The sequence below is a fragment of the Mesoplodon mirus genome (genome assembly GCF_964341445.2).
Source record: "Mesoplodon mirus genome assembly, chromosome: 13".
Taxonomy (NCBI): domain Eukaryota; kingdom Metazoa; phylum Chordata; class Mammalia; order Artiodactyla; family Ziphiidae; genus Mesoplodon; species Mesoplodon mirus.
In genome coordinates, this window is record NC_138989.1 from 42,522,183 (window position 1) to 42,543,142 (window position 20,960).

A 20,960-nucleotide genomic window follows, 5' to 3' on the forward strand; every position below is an offset into this window, starting at 1 on the left:
CCTTTTATGGCTGTTAGTATTTGCCTTATGTATTGAGGTGCTCCTATGATGGGTGCATAAATATTTACAATTGTTATATCTTCTTCTTGGATAGATCCCTTGATCATTATGTAGTGTCCTTCTTTGTCTCTTCTAATAGTCTTTATTTTAACGTCTATTTTGTGTGATATAAGAATTGCTACTCCAGCTTTCTTTTGGTTTCCATTTGCATGGAATATCTTTTTCCATCCCCTTACTTTCAGTCTGTATGTGCCTCTAGGTCTGAAGTGGGCCTCTTGTAGACAGCATATATATGGGTCTTGTTTTTGTATCCATTCAGCCAATCTGTGTCTTTTGGTGGGAGCATTTAATCCATTTACATTTAAGGTAATTATCGATATGTATGTTCCTATTTTCATTTTCTTAATTGTTTTGGGTTTGTTATTGTAGGTCTTTTCCTTCTCTTGTGTTTCTTGCCTAGAGAAGTTCCTTTAGCATTTGTTGTAAAGCTGGTTTGGTGATGCTGAACTCTCTCAGCTTTTGCTTGTCTGTAAACGTTTTAATTTCTCCATCAAATCTGAATGAGATCCTTGCTGGGTAGAGTAATCTTGGTTGCAGTTTCTTCTGTTTCATCACTTTAAATATGTCCTGCCAGTCCCTTCTGGCTTGCAGAGTTTCTGCTGAAAGATCAGCTGTTAACCTTATGGGGATTCCCTTGTGTGTTATTTGTTGTTTTTCCTTTGCTGCTTTTAATGTGTTTTCTTTGTATTTAATTTTTGACAGTTTGATTAATATGTGTCTTGGCGCATTTCTCCTTGGATTTATCCTGTATGAGACTCTCTGGGCTTCCTGGACTTGATTAACTATTTCCTTTCCCATATTAGGCATGTTTTCAACTATAATCTCTTCAAATATTTTCTCAGTCCCTTTCTTTTTCTCTTCTTCTTCTGGAACCCCTATAATCCGAATGTTGGTGCGTTTAATGTTGTCCCAGAGGTCTCTGAGACTGTCCTCAGTTATTTTCATTCTTTTTTCTTTATTCTGCTCTGCAGTAGTTATTTCCGGTATTTTGTCTTCCAGGTCACTTATCCGTTCTTCTGCCTCAGTTATTCTGCTATTGATCCCATCTAGAGTATTTTTAATTTCATTTAGTGTGTTGTTCATCGTTGCTTGTTTCATCTTTAGTTCTTCTAGGTCTTTGCTAAATGTTTCTCGCATTTTGTCTATTTTATTTCCAAGATTTTGGATCATCTTTACTCTCATTATTTTGAATTCTTTTTCAGGTAGACTGCCTATTTCCTCTTCATTTGTTAGGTCTGGTGGGTTTTTATCTTGCTCCTTCATCTGCTTTGTGTGTTTCTGTCTTATTTTGCTTATCTTACTGTGTTTGGGGTCTCCTTTTTGCAGGCTGCAGGTTCGTAGTTTCCGTTGTTTTTGGTGTCTGTCCCCAGTGGCTAAGGTTGGTTCTGTGGGTTGTGTAGGCTTCCTGGTGGAGGGGACTAGTGCCTGTGTTCTGGTGGATGAGGCTGGATCTTGTCTTTCTGGTGGGCAGGTCCACGTCTGGTGGTGTGTTTTGGGGTGTCTGTGGACTTATTATGATTTTAGGCAGACTCTCTGCTTATGGGTGGGGTTGTGTTCCTGTCTTCCTAGTTATTTGGCATAGGGTGTCCAGCATTGTAGCTTGCTGGTCGTTGAGTGAAGCTGGGTGCTGGTGTTGAGATGGAGATCTGTGGGAGATTTTTGCCATTTGATATTATGTGGAGCTGGGAGGTCTCTTGTGGACCAGTGTCCTGAAGTTGGCTCTCCCACCTCAGAGGCACAGCACTGACTCCTGGCTGCACCACCAAGAGCCTTTCATCCACACGGCTCAGAATAAAAGGGAGAAAAAGTAGAAAGAAAGAATTAGTAGAAGGAAGGAGGCTAGGAAGGAAGGAAGGAAGGAAAAGAAAGAAAGGGAAAGAAAGAAAGAAAGTAAGAAAGAAAAGGGGGAGGGAGGAAGGAGGGAAGGAAGGAAAAAAGAAAGAAAGAAGATAAAGTAAAATAAAAGTAAGATAAAATAAAATAAAGTTATTAAAATTAAAAAAAATTATTAAGAAAACAAATTAAAAAAAAAAAACGGACGGATAGCATCCTAGGACAAATGGTGGAAGCAAAGCTATACAGACAAAATCTCACACAGAAGCATACACATACACACTCACAAAAAGAGGAAAAGGGGAAAAAATCATAAATCTTGCTCTCAAAGTCCACCTCCTCAGTTTGGGATGATTTGTTGTCTAAAGGAAGGAAAGAAAGAAAGAAAGAAAAAAAAGTGAAATAAAATAAAGTAAGATAAAATAAAATAAAGTTATTAAAATAAAAAATATTAAGAAAAACAATTAAAAACAAACAAACAAAGAAAAAAAACAGACAGATAGAACCCTAGGATAAATGGTGGAAGCAAAGCTATACAGACAAAATCTCACACAGAAGCATACACATACACACAAAAAGAGAAAAAGGGGAAAAAAATCATAAATCTTGCTCTCAAAGTCCGCCTCCTCAATTTGGGATGATTCGTTGTCTGTTCATGTATTCCACAGATGCAGGGTACATCAAGTTGATATTGGAGCTTTAATCCGCTGCTTCTGAGGCTGCTGGGAGAGATTTTCCTTTCTCTTCTTTGTTCTCACAGCTCCCTGGGCTCAGCTTTGGATTTGGCCCCGCCTCTGCCTGTAGGTTGCCGGAGGGCATCTGTTCTTCGCTCAGACAGGACGGGGTTAAAGGAGCAGCTGCTTCAGGGACTCTGGCTCACTCAGGCTAGGGGGAGGGAGCGGTACGGAGTGCGGGGCGAGCCTGCAGTGGCAGAGGCCACCGTGACGTTGCACCAGCCTGAGGCGCGCCGTGCGCTCTCCCGAGGAAGTTGTCCCTGGATCCCGAGACCCTGGCAGTGGCGGGCTGCACAGGCTCGTCGGAAGGGGCGGTGTGGATAGTGACCTGTGCTCGCACACAGGCTTCTTGGTGGCGACAGCAGCAGCCTTAGAGTCTTATGCCCGTCTCTGGGGTACGCGGTTTTAGCCGCGGCTCGCGCCCGTCTCTGGAGCTCCTTTAAGTAGGGCTCTTAATTCCCTCTCCTCGTGCACCAGGAAACAAAGGGAAGAAGAAGTCTCTTGCCTCTTCGGCAGGTCCAGGCTCTTCCCCACACTCCCTCCCGGCTAGCCGTGGTGCACTAACCCCTTCAGGCTGTGTTCACGCTGCCAACCCCAGTCCTCTCCCTGCACTCCGACCGAAGCTGGATCCTCAGCTCCCAGCCCTGCCTGCCCTGGCTGGTGAGCAGACAAGCCTCTCGCGCTGGTGAGTGCTGGTCAGCACCGATTCTCTGTGCGGGAATCTCTCCGCTTTGCCCTCCACACCCCTGTTGCTGCACTCTCCTCCGCGGCTCCGAAGCTTTCCCCCTCTGCCACCTGTAGTCTCCGCCCGCGAAGGGGCTTCCTAGTGTGTGCAAACCTTTCCTCCTTCACAGCTCCCTCCCACTGGTGTAGGTCCCATCCCTATCCTTTTGTCTCTGTTTATTCTTTTTACTTTTGCCCTACCCAGGTACGTGGGGAGTTTCTTGCCTTTTGGGAGGTCTGAGGTCTTCTGCCAGCATTCAGTAGGTGTTCTGTAGGAGTTTTTCCACGTGTAGATGTATTTCTGGTGTATCTGTGGGGAGGAAGGTGATCTCCGCGTCTTACTCTTCCGCCATCTTCCCCTCGTCCCCCTGGAGAAGTATTAATAATATTTGAGGACTACGTGCTTGGCACTGTTTTTTAGAAACAATCCCAGGATAGAAGGTACCATTGCTGTCCTTGTTTTTTACAAACAGGAATCAGAGGGTTAGCAGGATAAAGTAACTTGCCTGAGGTCAACACTTGGGTGTCAATGATAAATAGGTAGGTAGGTGAGAATGAAACCCAGAGCTGCCAGAGTCCAGAGCTGGTAAATGGTGTTACATTGCCTTAGACTAGTAGAGCATAATATAAAAGCAAGGATGTCAAGATCCTTTTGTAGTCTAAGTGTGAAATGAGGCACTCGCCATGATGCATATCATAGTAATACATCTCTCGATATCTACTGCTTTTACTTTCAGTCTGTGGCTGTGCCAACCAGTGTTGTTACAGTGACCCCTGCAAAGCCGTTGAATACAGTGGCTACCCTAAAGCCTTCAAGTTTGGGAGCACCACCCACCCCCTCAAGTGAGCCCAGTCTCACAGCAGAGAACTCAGCTGCTGCTCAGACTAATCTTTCTCCGGTAAAGCTCTCCCTTGTACCTTACGTAAATAGAACTCTTTACAAATCTTCTTCAAGTATATTTTCTAGCTAACATTTGTGACTGTTTGTTTATACTTCTATATTTAGACAATGCTAGAAAATGTGAAGAAATGTAAGAACTTCCTCGCAATGTTAATAAAACTGGCGTGTAGCGGATCGCAGTCCCCGGAGATGGGGCAGAATGTGAAGAAGTTGGTGGAACAACTTTTGGTAAGTTGGGACTATAAAATCTCTGTAAACAGCTGTAGAACATGTTTTAAATGAGAAATAAATATTTTTAAATGAGGTTTATCTTAAATGCATTTTTGGATAACCTTTGCTTTTGCTTATTGAAAGCTTTGTAATGATTATAAATCTTAGACTAGTAAATCTAGTCTATACAGTCGTTCCTCAGTATCCATGGGGTTGGTCCCAGGACCTGCTGAGGATACCAAAATCCACAGATGGTCAAGTCCCATAGTTGGCCCTCCCTATCTGTGGGTTCCGCATCTGTGGATTCAACCAACTGCGAATTGTAAATATAGTACTACACCAGTCCTTAGTTGGTTGAATCTGCTCATGCAAAACGCGGGGATATGAAGGGCCGACTGTATTACTTTGTTTGCTAGTCTTGCTTCACTTAGCCTAAAAAGAGCTTTTGAGAGAAGGTTGACTACTTGGTCAAATAAAAACTTATTAGTATTTGGAGAATATTTGGCCTCATGAAAAGAAGTGGTTGGAAAAGTATTTTAAGAGCTTTTCTCCAGATCATTATGGATATTCTTTAGAGTCCACTGGTTTGTCTTGTACCCTGGATGGATCTTTCACCCAAATGTAACAGCTCACATTTGGTTGTCTGGAAAATAATTGATTCGCTGAGTTGTATAGATCTTCCAAATTTGACAGATTTGTTATTTAAGATATCAAAAAATCATACCTGTAATCTAACAATCGCATCAGAAAATTTTTTCAGTACAGGGAAGCTATCAAGCTCAGGATTGTGGTTACAAATTTTCCAAAATTCTAATTTGGCTTGCGAGCTCTGATTTTTATCATTAGCAACAAAAACCATCAGTTGTTTTCCTTACAGTTACAGGCTTCGTTCGTTTGTTTGTTTTTTGAGAGAGTGTCTCTCAAAATACCCCAATGTGAATAACCACAGCTGGTTTGATATTCTTTCCAGTAAATGAAAGAAAAGCAGCTAGCTCAGCTAGCAACTCAATCACAAAGTGCTTTTCCTTGAGTATCTTACTTTGGTCTACTGTATGTATGGTTCCCATTATGTTGCACACAATATTTTTAAAAGATGTCTACTGAAGGATTAAGATTTAGTAAAATTAAATTTTACTGTTCTGTGAAGGACATTTTAAAGTGGAACTGGCTCTATTTTTTTTTGTTTTTTTACCACACATGCATAGCAATGCAGAGTATGACGACAACTATTTAAATTTGTTATCATTGCCTTTCTTGCCAGCAGTTGCTTTTGTACCATCAGTGCAAATCTCAGCACAGTGGAAAAAGCAAAAAAATGATTAGTATTAATGTGAAAATAATTTAGACCTCATAGACCCCTGCAGTGTTTAGAGTCCAAACCAGTATGAAAGGGTTCCTAAGTTCTTTGGAACAACAGCATATCTATTATTGTGGCCTTGTAATAAAATACAGTCTAACCTCAGTTAAAGTAATTTAAAAATTGAGAAAGGAAAACAAAAAAAAAATCCAAGGCCCCCGCACCAAATAACTTCCAATTTCCTACCCTAAGAAGTGTAGGACTCCTGTGTCTTTACTTCTTAATTGTTCTTAACAGACTATAGTACTATCACCTTATCCAGTCAGTGAGCTCTTCTCTCACTTTGCTTACTGGGATCTTAAAAAAAAATAATAATAATCTCTTCATTGTATTCTGTATGAAAAAACATCTCTATGTTTATTCATTTTATGGGGGACATGAAAAAACCACCCCCATTTAATGATAGACTTTGACTTTATTACTGTTCAAAGTTTGCTATGTCTACAATCATGAACCACACACTTTTCCTCTTGTAAAATATTTGTAGACCTAAAAGTGTGTTTCTTTTTTCCATTCCTCAGGATGCAAAAATTGAAGCAGAAGAATTTACTAGACAACTGTATGTTGAACTCAAGTCTTCACCTCAGCCTCACCTAGTTCCTTTCCTTAAGGTAGAGTTATGTGTTACTTTGAAGAAATAGTTTGGATTAGATTATTTTAAAGTAATTTAAAATCTGAATATTTCAATATGACAGCAATTTAATGTGAAGATAGTAACAGTAGAAGAAATCTCTCAGGGCTGTTGCAATCTGTAAAGCACATTCATAATTCATATTCTTTGCATTGGAACACATTGAGAAAACAGAAGTAACACCTCATTCATGAACATAACTTAATGATTGTATTATTTGTTGCTTGTATTCTCAAAGATTCTTAACTTTAAAAAAAAAATAGTATTTCTGCTTTGTCCTGATGACTCTTATTCTCTTAGAAATAGTAAGCCACATGGTACCAAATTTAGTGGGAAAGCTATTACTATTTTTTTTTGGAGGGGGGAAGCTATTATTTTTAAAAATTAATTTATATTGTTAGTAGACACTCTTCTCTAAGATTTATTGAATTAAATAGATTTTGATGGAGAACAATAACTTTGATAACAAGAGCTTTGTTTGGCAGGCTGAAAAAATATATTCCTTTTGGATATTTTGAAGCTGAAAAGGAATTGAATTGAAATTTATAAAGTTATTAAAGACCTGAGATTTTAGTGAACCAAACACTCATCCCATATATTTTGAAATAATGGAACGAAGAGTTGCCTTTAGAAAAGAGTGGGAAAGGAGATGGGGCACCACATTTTCAGAAGGCTATTAAAATAACTGGAAATTGTCCCTAGGAGGCTGACCATGTTGATTAGGAAGTTGCCAATCATATGATATAAAATGTGGCTAAAAAACTGAGAATGTTTTAGCCAGGGAAGACTTAGTCTGGGGAAGGGAAGATTGAAGGGTCAGCGCAGTACCGAACATCAAATGACTAGAGCCCTGTTTTCAGGTGACCCTCTTGATTGAGAAGTTAGCTGCAGTTCTTCTTGGGTCCCTTTCAATGTAAAAGTTCTGTGAGCTGTAGGTGCTCTACGTGATACTGACAACTCTGTTTAGTGTATCTGTGTTTCATACTCACTGGAGACACTGTGGGGGAGAAGGAGGGAAATAAGAAAGTACCTACTATGTGTTCTGTGCTTTGCTGGCCACTTCACTTATAATTTGGATTGTTTGGACTTAATTTTCATATCAGTCTTTTGACAATAGGTGCTAGATGGTATAGTATTTTCCATTTTGGAGATGAGAAAATTGTTTAAATTGGCTTAACTTTTGATCAAACACACAGGTCTAGAATTTAGCCTGACTCTACTGGCTATGTAACACTCCCTTGAAGTTACTAAATATTACCATTAAGTATTTGCATTTTGTATCAGTTTTCTAAGGACTATTATTAAGCCTTATGTTTCTTTCTTGAGAATATTTTTTTCACATCCTTGAGAGCTCTGGAGGTTGGACTTTGCATAGAGATAAGGGATTCGGCATTTAGACTTAACTCTGGCCAGGTGATCAAGAAATAATTTAACATACATGTTTTTATTGTTGTATCTTTAAGTCTTATTACTTTAACATTTCTTTCCAGTTGTGTTTTTCTCAGGTCTCCCCCATCTTAGATTTCTTGCTTAAATTTAATTAATCATATCACTTCATTTGTTCATGTATTTCCAAAGCAGCTTGTTTTCTACCATTTTTAAAGTTTGGGAAAGGAGCGTGAAAGACTTTCTGTTTCTTTCTTTTGATACTATTTATAGATATATATAATTGAAAACCTTCAGATTAAAATTTTCTCAATCTTTTTCAATAAAAAAAGTAAGAGAAGTAACTAGAAGGAAAGGGAAGAGAAGCAATAGTTCTCATTTGCTTTTTAAGTAAAGGCAATCTGACTGAATTTAAGTATCAAAACAAGGAAATCTTCCAAAACAGCTCATGAATTCGCTGAAAGATAACCTACCAACCACCTCCTTTTTCATCTTTTTTTCTTACTCAAAAACGAAAGTAGATAAAAACCCCAGGGATGAAAAGGCAGAACCTTCTTTTTACATTAAGCTGTTTTTATTTTTTTAGCAAGATACAAAGGTAGACTCCAACTTAAAATCCAGTCAGAAAATATCCTAGCTCAATTAAGGAAATTGACCTTCTTTCTATTAATTTTATTTTGATGTAAAGACTGTTTCTACTCAAGAGTTTGGAAGTTATTTAACAAAAACTTTTTTTTTAGATTCTGCTGTCCTGTAAACAAACTTGTAAATACTGAAGTTATGGGTGATCTGTTATGGGGTTTAGATAAATACAGATAAGTAGGATGCAGTGTTTTATTTTACCAAATTAATATTTGATACCAAATTGACACTGAGGTTTATAAAATAAGTTTAATACTGAGACATAATAATTATGAATTGAAAAATGAAGCACTTCGGGGCTTTAAATTGTATCCTGGATATTGACAGAATGTAAATGATTGATAACAGATTTCATCAACTGAAACGTTGGTATACTTTTAATTTTATGTTGTAAAGATATGACATACAAAGTAGTTCTGTTTTACTAGAGCTCATTTATTTAGCTATCAGTGTTTTTTTTGTCCTCTGTTTCTAGAAAAGTGTGATTGCCTTACGACAACTGATGCCTAACTCCCAGAGCTTTATTCAGCAGTGTGTTCAGCAGACTTCTAGCGAGGTGGTCATTGCTACCTGTACCACAACAGTAACGCCTTCTCCTGTGGTGACAACAGCAGTTTCCTCAGTCCAGCCTGAAAAGCCCATCATTGGTTCTGAAGCAGCAACATCTGGAACTGTGTCAGTGCAAACTCTGAATCCACTTGCTCCAGGGGGAGCAAAAACTGGAGTTGTGACACTTCATTCTGTGGGTCCAGCTGCTGTGCCAGGAGGAACAACAGCTGGAACTGTTGTGCTTCAGACTCCAAAACCGCTAGTGACATCTCTGCAGAACACAGTGACAGCACTCTCACTTCAGCCTGAAAAGCCAGTTGTCTCTGGGACAGCAGTGACACTGGCCCTCCCCTCGGTCACTTTTGGAGAAACCTCAGCAGCAGCTGTATGTCTTCCGTCTATGAAACCTGTTGTTACTTCTGCTGGGACCACATCTGACAAGCCTGTCATTGGCACTCCACTCCAAATCACACTTGCACAGCCGGGCCCCGTGCTTACCCAACCAGCCAGCATTCCACAGGCAGTTAAAGTCAAACAACTAGTGAGTAACAGTTCATTTCTTCCTCTGTTTCTTCTTTTGAAAATTTCAGACATTCAGAAAACTGGCAAGACTAGTAAAATGAACCCCTGTGTACCCTTGACCAAGGTTGACCATTTGTTAACATTGTACCATGTTTGCTTTGTCTCTCCCCCCTCTATTCACATACACAAACATACACGTAATTTTTTCCTGAACCATTTAAGAGTTGGTTGCAGAAACTGAGTTTGTGCCATTAAGTACTGTGTATCTCTTAAGGAAAAGGATTTTTTTTTAGCATAACTGCAAACGTACTTATTATCACACATGGGTAGTTAATATTGGCACAATATTTACAGTTGTCCCAACAATGTCCTTAATAGCTAATTTTTTTTCTGATGTTGTTTCTAGTAAAGAATTGCATATTACACTTGTCATTTTTTTTTTCAGGCTCCGTTAATCTAGAACAGTTCTCAGCCTTTTGTAGTTGTTTACTGTGTTGTAATATTTTAAGTGCCTGGGCTAGTTGTTTTGCAGAGTGTCCTTTACTTTGTTTTGTCTAATCATTTCCTCAAGACTAGATTCAGATTAAATATTTTTGGTAAGGTTATTACATAGGTGATATTATGGTAACATTTCTTTTAAAAACGTGCTGAGGGAAGAGAGAAGTGAGGGGACTAGATGAGTAAGAAGTTGTGGTTCTTCCTAAACCCTATAGACTGGGAAGTTCTTGGGTGGAAGAAACCTGAAATTTTAGCTGTTTATCTATTAGTGTTTAGATCTACTTCACTCAAGACGCGTTTTATCGGAAGACTGAAAGTATTGTTAACCTGTGGAAGATAGTACGTGGTGAATTAATTAAAAATCGTGTTTTTTAAGTAAAGTTCTCCCCTACCTTATACTGTAACAGAACTAACTGTTCTTTTGATTTTTGGTGATTGCCCTTGTTCTTCTTTGAAAACCTTTATGTTAAAGGCTGTGTTTTGAATCTCTTTGTTTTAGTTTTTTCTGCTTTTTGGAACAGTAAAATCTAAGTAGACTTCCCAGCCTTGTGTACATGATCAGGAGAAGACATTAGTATCTGCGAATGATTGTCTTTGAGGCAGAGGGCAAGCTTTAGGTGTAGAATAAAAGAGGAAAGATCAGTTTGGGCAACAGTCAAACTCTTGGGTAGGTGGGAAGTAATATCATTTCCTGGGCATTGATCTTTTTTCATCCCTTCCTACTCTGCGTCTGATTTTCAAGTGGAGAAATGTACCTGCCTTGTGGCGTTTCTCTTCGGTGTCTGCATTTAATCTCAGAGATGAACCTTCTTTAGAAGCAGTGATTCTTAAACATCGATCTGAGTAGCCAGGTTTGGGAACCATTGGAACTGTAATTGCCCTGGTGAAAGGTCTCTTTTGGTAGCACTTAAGAGTATTGAGGGCTTCCCTGGTGGCGCAGTGGTTGGGAGTCCGCCTGCCGATGCAGGGGACGCGGGTTCGTGCCCCGATCCCGGAGGATCCCACGTGCCGCGGAGCGGCTGGGTCCGCGAGCCATGGCCGCGGAGCCTGTGTGTCCGGAGCCTGTGCTCCGCAACGGGAGAGGCCACAGCAGTGAGAGGCCCGCGTACAGCAAAAAAAAAAAAAAAAAAAAAAAAAAAAGAGTATTGAAATCCTCTTTATGGGTCATAGCTGATTCTTGAATAAATGCTAATCTTTATTGAAAATCTATAGCATATCCACCCCTAAGTGAAATAATACTTTATAGCTACGTAGAGTCTTAAAACATGTCTTGTATGCAGTATGGATTTTGAAATAATTTTGATGAAGACAAGGCAGGGAGAAAACTAAGAATCCCAGAAATTGTAAGGGACCTATCCACTGGCACTCAACAAGTAATAGATCTCACCTAGAACCCAGCATCTTTCCCATTAGATTCTGGCACTTATGGCAAGAACTTCTAGGTTTCTAGAGGGTCCTGAAATGGAAAACGGTCAGGCAATAACATCTTGACAGCATTTACATTTTATAGGCTTACCTTGTTATACATTAGAAACAGTTTCAATCAAGAAAAACATGTAACAAAATCCACTGGTAAATTTTAGGGATTTTTAAACTTCCTGCTTTCATTCTTAAAAGAATGGGGAATATATTTTCCTTGTGAATTCTGTTTTCTTGTGTGGCCTTTGTTTCAATTTTAGTCAACAAATTTGATGTCAGTATTCATACCTTCCTGTTTAAAATGGCAGAAACAAAGCAGCTAGACACTGAAGAAGCATTGTAATCTGTTTTATAACAAATTTTTACCTGGGGCACAAAACAACATAAGCTGTTCTTTCTGTATGGTAATGCCACAGAGAGGATTGAACTAGGATGTTCTTTCAAATCAGCTAATTTAGAAAATTAATGTTACTTAAGTTTGAATTAGTATTACTCAAGTAATTTAAGAATATGATCAGTGAGTTCATTATAAACCATAGTGCAGTTTAATTCTAGGTCTAAGTGAGGAGGAAAACACTCCAGGTGCTAGAAACATAAGAAAGTATTCAATGCAGCTTGTAAGAAATATGGTAAATAATTATTTAAAATACGAGAATTGCCACGCTAAATCAAATCTGTGGTCCATGTAACTCAGGATGCAATCTCCAAAAGTGGTCTGAACAGTAGAAGTATGGCTGTGTTTTTCAGTGTTAGGTATAAAATTTGTGTGATGTATTTCCTTTAATAATCATGAATTTAAAAATCCCTGTTAATACTTTATCTTTTTCTAGCTTGTACTAGTTTTCCTGAAGAGTTGTATAGGTTTCCTGCCTTCTTGATAAGATGTTTTAAATATCACACTTTCAAGGTATGAGATTCCTCTTAATCTACCATTTCAGGGTTTAGATTTTGTACAGTTATTATTTTATGAAGTATATGTTTTCATTCCAGATTAAAGAGACCTTCCTCCCAATTAAAAAAAAAATTAGATTTAGGACCACATGTTATCTCTTCTATCTCATGGATTTTTGTATGTTGCCCTCTGGGGATCTGCTAAAGTTCTCAAGTACATTAGCTAGGATTGTTCAGACTTTCTTTAGGTATAAATTTTTCATTTTGTACCAGTAGTTCAACATAGTGCTTTGTATATCTTGGTCCTCAAATGCTTGAATTGTTGAAATATGGACCTAACCAGTAGTTCCTGGATTTCATCTAAGAATCTAATTCTTTTAAATGATTAATCTTATTGGTTGTCTACCAATTCTGGCATAGCAGCTTTATAGGATGTTATATACTACAATTAAGCGGAGCTTGACATTTTTACCTTTTTTAAAAAGTTAATGAAAGAGAGTGGATGAATTGGATTAGAATCTACCAATGGTGGATAGAAAATAAGTAGACGCTTTCAGGAGTTTTGATGCTTAAAATTTTCCTTAGGATATTTGTGAAAAAATTATTTTACACATAATTGAGCAAAAGCTAAATTTAATTTAAATTAAACATTGTCATAGTAATTCAGTTTAAATGTAATTAGAAATGTTAATTTAATTTAAAAGAGCTAAATTTTAATGTCTCATCATTTTTTAAATTAAATTTTGATAAATTTTAACACAAAAAATTAATAAGCTTCTCAAATCCACATGTGAACAAAAATCATGAATGAGAAAGGAAATTCAAAATTCTGGGTTTCTGTTTTTTAGAAAAAAGGTGTATAGTTTTAGAGAGTAAACTGAATAATGTTACTCTTAGTAATCGTGTGTGCGTGTGTGTGTCTGTGTGTGTGTGTGTAAAATCTTTAAAAAAGTTTTTATTTGGAGATAGGGCAGGAAGTTGTAGTATTATCATAGATATTTTCCTTATTTCAGATATATATTTCCCCAGGTGACTATTACTTGCATTTCTTTCTTAACAGAATTGTAGACATTTGATAAGTAAGTGGCCAAGTACGTTCAACAATCATTCTCCAACTATTACTGTTTTGCGGATGTAAGAGAAAGACAGCTAATTATCAGTATATTATTAATGTGGTAATTTTCAGTTTCATTGAAGTAAAACTGATCTCCTATAATAAATTGACCCAGAATATTAGAAAAAATTTGTTGTTGCATCATATTTTTGTCTCGTACCTAATTATTTTGAAGTAGGGAATCATTAAAGAATTTCAGAATACACATTTTTATATGAAATGCTCTGTGAGGCTTCACTCTGCTGATTGTCTCTGACTTCACTTCTCACTGAAGAAGGAGAAATATTTTCCAGGTATAAATTTCAGTCTCTGAGTGTGCTGGTGGCCAGTATTTTTGTTAAAGAAGTTGAAATTAAAATTGAGTAGGAAACAAAACAAGGATTATTGTTTTATTGGGTCAAGTAGTTCACTGTCAGTTTCATATTGGACTGATCTACTAAGACCCACACTTAAGTAATCAGTTTGTCTTTTTTTTCTTTCTTCTTAGCATGCTGTTAAGAGTGACAGGAGAGGTAGAATTCAGTTGTTGATTGTCAAATAGGACTAATGAAAGATTTGGTAAAGAGTCTGAATCCAAGTAAGGCCTCGAAAAATCTTCATGGACTATAATTTAATCAGGGTTCATATAGTAGTCTTAATATATAGGTTGATTAATGCCAGTTCATTTAAATTTAATTGAAGAATATATTTTTTTAGCTTTTAGTTTGGTGAGGCTACATTAGAATTTATGGAAAATAGACTATTTAGAGACAATATTTACAGGGTGTATGTTGTCTTATTTTTGCCTTATTCAAGAAAATGTTTTATTATGAAAATTTCCAAACATAGCAAAGTTGAAGTTTATAGTGAACACCCATATACCAACCACCTAGATTCCACTATTTACAGTTACTATACTTGATTTATCCACCCATCAATCTTAATTTTTGATACATTTCAAAGGTTTCTTCCTAAAAAATTAAACATTAATTTTAATGCATGCATATCATTAACTACCAATCAATACTTGTTTACTCTTTTCTTATTTTTAGCTAAAATTTATATTCAGTGATGTGCATAAATTTTAAATGTAACATTGGATAAGTTTTGACAGTGCTTCTTACCTCTGTGTAACTCAAACTCTTTCAAGATAGGGAGTGTTACCATCACCTTGCAGTTCCCTTTTGTCCCTTCCCAGTCAGTCCCCACCTGTGTACCTCCAGAAGCAACGACTCCCACAGATTAGTTTTACTTGTTGTTAAAGTTCATATAAATCATCATACAAATAAGCACATTTAAATTTTTTAACAGAAATTTATAGGTTCTCGATTTGAAGCAGCATTTACTGATTTCTGTAAAAGCTGGTAATATAATTAAGAGTTCATTTGGGCAAATTTTTAAAAGTGGTTAGAAGGCCCTTTGAAAAAACAGCATATTCTGAGGTTGCCAAGGTTGAATTTTAATCTAGATTGGGCGTGGCAAATACATTTCAACTCTCATAGGATTTTACTGGACCTCTGTGTCAAGAAAGATTCTAAGGCTGCATGTGGTTATATAGAAGTGGTGGTATTCAGTGGTGTATGCTCGTCCCAGAATATGAGTAGTAGCACAAGAACCACACATTGGCTGTTCCTAAGAAATAGTGGCAACTAACATGTATTTCCTGACTTTTGAGGGGGGGGCACGCTGCGCAGCCTGCGAGGTCTTAGTTCCCCGACCAGGGATTGAACCCAGGCCCTCAGCAGTGAAAGCACAGAGTCCTAACCACTGGACCACCAGGGATTCCCTATTTCCTGACTTTTTATACTACAGTTTTTGTTAATTTGGGGCCCTATGTTTTCTAGAACTCAACCTCAGTGAGTGTGTGCCAGTAATCACATATTGAATACTATATAAAAATTAGAGGAGGTATTACCCTTTAGTAACTTTGTGTGCATTTACTGCTTGAGTTATTTAGAGCTAAGTATTTGATTGCTGTGTATTTATGAACAGAGGAGTTGGTGGGGTCGAAATATAGAGAAAGCAGAGTGTGAAGGGTGTTCTCATCTACTAGTTTAATCTGTACTTGTGTTTGTTTGCTTCCTTTCCTTATGGAATTTAAGAACAGTTCCATGTCAGATATTCCAGATCATAGTTAATGTAAAAATCATAATCAATGTAAAAATATAGCTGTCACCTGAAGAATATTGTGTAGCTCTAGACCTGCAGTTTCTATAAACTATAGAACATTAAATTATGTTAATATCCTAGTAAAACATCAGAACTTGACTTGTCAAGAGAAAAAGCTAAGGGATGTACTATTTACTCTTCTTCTTTTCTAGTGGTTTTTTTGGAGGGAAAGTAAATAAAGGACATGTTTTAAAAAATATAATAGCTCTTTGTTTTGCTTGCCAAGTAGGAACAGATATATCATCTTTGGGCCAATTTCCATCTCTCTAATTTCAGTCTCCATAAGATGCCTAATATTGTGGTCTAAAAATGGTACTTTCTTTGAAAGAAGACTACTGAACTGTTTTATACTTTCTCACTCATGGTATTTTATTTTGTTCAGCAAGTGTGCAGGAATATACTGCACATGTGATACCAAGTGTATTAGGTGCACTTGGTAGCATACATCCTCATTGGTACATCCTCATTAGGATGAGGAATGATGGGTATCCAGGATTGTTAAATCAGTTGGCACATTTGCCTCCTGCTCCCTGCATGAACTTGACCTGGAGTGGGCTGTAGGCTGAGCCACACACATCCCTGGCCTGGGAGCTCTCCTGCAGGCACCAAGGCTTGCCTTCCCCAGCTTGTTCTGTGCTAGGGCCACACGCTGATGCTGGGGTCTCGTGGCTTCCATGCCCCCACTCCTCCTGGCAGGACCCCAGGAGGCATAGAGCCTCCTTCCACCTCAGGGGCTGGTCTCTAGGCTGTTACTTTTTAAAATATTTTTGAGTACCCATCAAAAATGGTATGAAGACTAACTCATAAGCAAATTTCTAATAACATTTTATTGCTATCTTTTGTAATTAAAATACTGAAAAGAATACCAAATAAAAGATATCAAGGAAGAAAATATGAACAATAGGGAGGTATGCCAGAATTGTTAGGAGTGTTTCTGTTTTCTTCTGAGTTTCAATCTGAATGCATAAATGGGACTCTGAATGTGTATTACTTTATAGAATTTAAATCTGTTTCCTAGGACTTTACAATACATAAGTATGATCTCAACTGAAATGCGTCATTGTTTTCAAGAGTTGTTTCTCTCTTTCAAGAGTCTGTTCTCATAGAATCATGGCAATTGAATTATTCCAACTTGTATTTTTTCTCTAGGAATATCGGTTCCTATAAGATTATTTATTGGGACATTTTGGATTTCTTGTAAGTTACTTTTGTTTAGTATTATGCACTAGACAATTTTATTTATAAAAAATTAGAGTATAGAATAAATTATACCTCCAGAATTCCATTATGAAGTCTACCTCCTAGATCATTTATATTAGCCATATATGAATTTGAGGACTTATAAATAGTTCGCTCTCAATAGCTGGCTCAAATACATGGTGACTTTTTTTTCTTTGAAGTGAAAAAATGAAACTCTGCTATTCTGTTGTTTCTTCTTTGAAGCTAAAAACAAGGCCCTGCTATTACTTTAATTTCTTTTCCTTTATCCTCAACCCTCACCCTCTGGATTTCTTGAACTGTTATCTTGGAGAATGCCTGTAGCATTGTTATCTTTCAGATACTTATAAAAAAACAACCGATTGAAAGTTGTCGTCTTCTAGAGGTATATTTTGAAATATTTATGGATAAAAAGATATATCTGGGATTTGCTTTAAAATAATTGAGAGTGGGGAGAAGTGGGTAAGGATATAGATGAAATAAAATTGGTCAAGAATTAATCATTGTTGAAGCTGGGTAATAATGGTATAGGTGGTTTCATTTTATTGTTCCCTCTGCTTTTGTATAAGTTTGAAATTTTCTGTGTTAAGTTAAAAGATGAAAATAGGGTCTATTTGGAGATTTAAATTGAGCAGAATATAAATTTGAATTACACTCTGAAAATTATAGTGTGAGATAGTCATGTTTTTCACTTTTGAGTAAGATAATTTTGCTACGTACAAATTTATATTTTAAGTAGGCTTTCTTGTGATGCTACAATAAAGGTATATTTAGTTAGGTGAGCCTAATCATTTGTTCTGTTGTTACAATTGAAAGCTTGTTCTTTCCTAGAGCAGGTCTAGTTGAATGACTGTATTAATCATTCTCATTGTTTCAGGTAGTCCAGCAGCCTTCAGGAGGCCTTACAAAACAAGTGACCACACTTTCCCATTCCTCAGCATTGACCATCCAGAAATCTGGACAGAAGAAGGTGACAGTGAGCACTGCAGTACCTACCAGTCAGTTTCCTCAAGGTAGGCTCTGGCTCATCCCTGCCCCATCACCTTGGGTTTGGAACATGATGGGTTTCCATACTTTTCTTTTGCACTGTTAAGAGAAGAGAGATTTCTTTTAAGTTGAGACCTGTGAGAGAAGACTGAAAGATAACTTTATTATATTCTTTGTACATAGCCACTTTTTAAGGGTGTATGTTGTTTTAGATTAAAGAAGCACCACTCGTGGTGTTTTGTAACTAGATAAAACAATCTACTAGTAAATAAAGTACTTTTTCTAACCTATAAAATTTGCTATTGTCTTATTTCTTTTTAAAATGTGCTTCTTTCCCTACATTTGGAAGTCAGTCTTACAAATAAAAGAGGTTTTATGTATTTTTTAAATCTACCAATATAAAGGATATATTATTAACATGTTTCTGTCACCTTTTCTGCATAATATTTTTATAATGCTGGTAATTCTGTAGCCAATTTGAGGACCATATAAAAAGAAATGGGAGAGGTCTTAATTTTATGATTTCTTGTGCAGGGAATAAATTCATTGTCATGTTTGAATTTAAACATAGTTCTAGGGCAGCTTGAAATTTTCTTTGATTATTCTGTATGCATTAAAAATAACTTGTCCTGAATTTTTCCTAATGTAGTGTGATTGCTTTTTTAAAATTTTACCTTTTCTTTTTTCTTTTGTTTTTATAGCTTCCATTCTAAAGCAAATTACCCTGCCAGGAAATAAAGTTCTGTCACTTCAGTCATCTATTCAGAAAAACAAAATAAAAGAGAATGGAACAGCATCCTTCAGGTAAAGAAATTAAGTAGTTAAAACTTGGTCTGGTTTAAGAAATTAATATTTTTTAAAAAACAGGAAAGGGATGACAATAATATACAAAACAAATTTAATGATGCCTTTTAAAAAAGCTAACAGTACTTTATTGAGTATAATTTATAAGCAGTAAAGTGCACAAATCTTAATTGTAGAGCTCAATGAATTTTGACAAACATGCCTGTGTAATCATAATTCAGACCAAGATGCTGAACATATCCATCATCTTTATGCTCCTTTCAAATCAATGACTTCCAACCCTTGCCTTTGGCAGCCACTGTTCTTATGTCCATCACCATAGATCATTTTTGTCCATTCTTGAACTTTATATAAATGGAAAATTACAGTATCTACTCTTTTGCATTTGACTTTTTTCACTCAGCATTTTTTTTGAGATTTATCTACATCATTTTGATTATTAGAAGATTGTTCTTTTGTACTGTTGAGCAGCATTCATTGTCTGAATGTAAATTTGTTTATCCATTTTCCTGTTGATGGACATTGGGTTGTTCCCAGTTTTTTAATGATTCTATATAAAGTTGCTATAAACATTTACATACAGATTTTTATGTGAACATAGGTTTGATTTCTCTGTAGTAAATATCTAAGAGTACTATTGCTGGGTCATTAGTATGTGTTTTACTATTTAAGAAACTGCCAAAGTTGTTTACCAAAGGGACTGTACCATTTTGCATTCCCACCAGCAGTGATGAGAGTTCCATTTGCACGCCAACTCTGTCAGTACTTGTTATTGCCAATTCTTTTGATTTTTACTATTCCAATAAGTGTATAGTGGTTGTTTTTATTGTCATTTTAATTTGCAGTTTCCTAGTGACTTAAGATGTTGAACATCTGTTCCTATGCTTATTTGCTATCCTTATACTGTCTTCTTTGGTGAAGTGTGTATTCAGATCTTTTGCCCATTTTTCCTTTGAGTTGTTTTTTTTCTTATGATTGAGTTTTTAGAGTTCATTATATATTCAAGATCCAAGTCCTTTGTCACATAGTGATTAGGAAGTAATTTCTTTGTGGTGTGTTTTATCATTCTTTTACCAGTGTCTTTCACAGAGCAAAAGTTTTTAATTTTGCTGAAGTCTAGTTCATTAATTTTTTTCTCTTAGAGGTTATGCTTTTCATGTTTTGTCTAAGAAATGTTTGTGTAACCCAAGGTTTCAAAGATTTTCTTCTGTTCTTTGTTCTAGAAGTTTTACAGTCTTATGTTTGTCCGTCTTGGATTGATATTCTTTAATTTCTACCAGTTGATTACTTAAAAATCAGTGTGTGGATATTCTGTTTTCTTTTTCCTCTATCTTCTCCCATTTTTAGTTGCATTATTTGTCACAATATATAAATATTTGTACATTAGTCCTCATCCCCACCTATATTTTAGTTGTAGTTCTACTTTTATATTAAAATGCTCACCTTCAGTCTGTTCTCTGAAGTTTTCCCAGTCATCTCTTGTTTGGATGAAATTAATTGAATGTAGTCCATGCTTTGATCTACCAGGACAACCATTATTTCATCCTTGTGCCTACCACTAGTTCTCTGGTCTCTCTTCTGCAGTTTTTATTCAGTCTCCTTTTACCCAAAGCCTTTGAGGTGAGGGTGAGTGCGTTGGGAAATTGGTCGCAATAGGGCAAGAAAGTATGCACTGGGAATTGTTTTCCTTTTTCACTTATTCTTGTTTTGAAGTTTGGGTATTCTTTGTCTTCAAGTTATGCTGAGGCTGTGGTTTTTGTTGTTCTGTATTGTTTTGGGGAGTAAACGTTGGAAGATGGTAACCTAGGAAGTCATCATTGTCTTCCAGTGCAGTGAGTTTTGACAGAAGACTAAATTCATGTACCCAGTACCTCAGTCAAGATACATAGAACACTTTCAATACCTCAGAAGCCTCCTTTGTGAGACTTCCCAGCCAGTCCCCCCATTATACCTTAGGCAGCCACTGATTGGCTTCTTATCATTGTAGATTTGTCTTTCCTGGGGTTTCATAGCAATAGAATCATATAATTTGTATTCTTATGTTTGGTTTCCTTTGCTCAGAATAATGTGTTTGATATACATCCAGTGTTGTTGCATGTATTAGTAATTTGTTGTTTTTCATTGCTGAGTAGTATTTCACTGTATGGGTCTACTGCATTTGTTTGTACTGAATTGTCTCTTTATCCACTGGTGGACGTGCGGGTTGTTTCCAGTTTTTGGCTATTATAAATAAAGCTGCTAGGAACACCTGTATCCAAGTCTTCGTATGGACATAAGTTTTCCCTTTACTTACATAAAGATATGAATGAAAATGCTGAATCATTTAGTAGGTG

At 36.7% G+C, this 20,960-nt stretch overlaps 1 protein-coding gene across 1 annotated transcript in view; it reads left to right on the forward strand.

Annotated features, from left to right (window-relative positions):
- TAF4B (TATA-box binding protein associated factor 4b) overlaps positions 1 to 20,960 on the forward strand; it is a 116,835-nt gene that overhangs the window by 21,695 nt on the left and 74,180 nt on the right. Inside the window, exons 4-9 of the mRNA XM_082641720.1 lie at positions 4,088 to 4,249; positions 4,357 to 4,479; positions 6,340 to 6,429; positions 8,953 to 9,567; positions 17,714 to 17,849; positions 18,525 to 18,627. Of these exons, the coding sequence (XP_082497846.1) occupies positions 4,088 to 4,249; positions 4,357 to 4,479; positions 6,340 to 6,429; positions 8,953 to 9,567; positions 17,714 to 17,849; positions 18,525 to 18,627 (1,229 nt within the window). The remainder of the gene's footprint in view (positions 1 to 4,087; positions 4,250 to 4,356; positions 4,480 to 6,339; positions 6,430 to 8,952; positions 9,568 to 17,713; positions 17,850 to 18,524; positions 18,628 to 20,960) is intronic.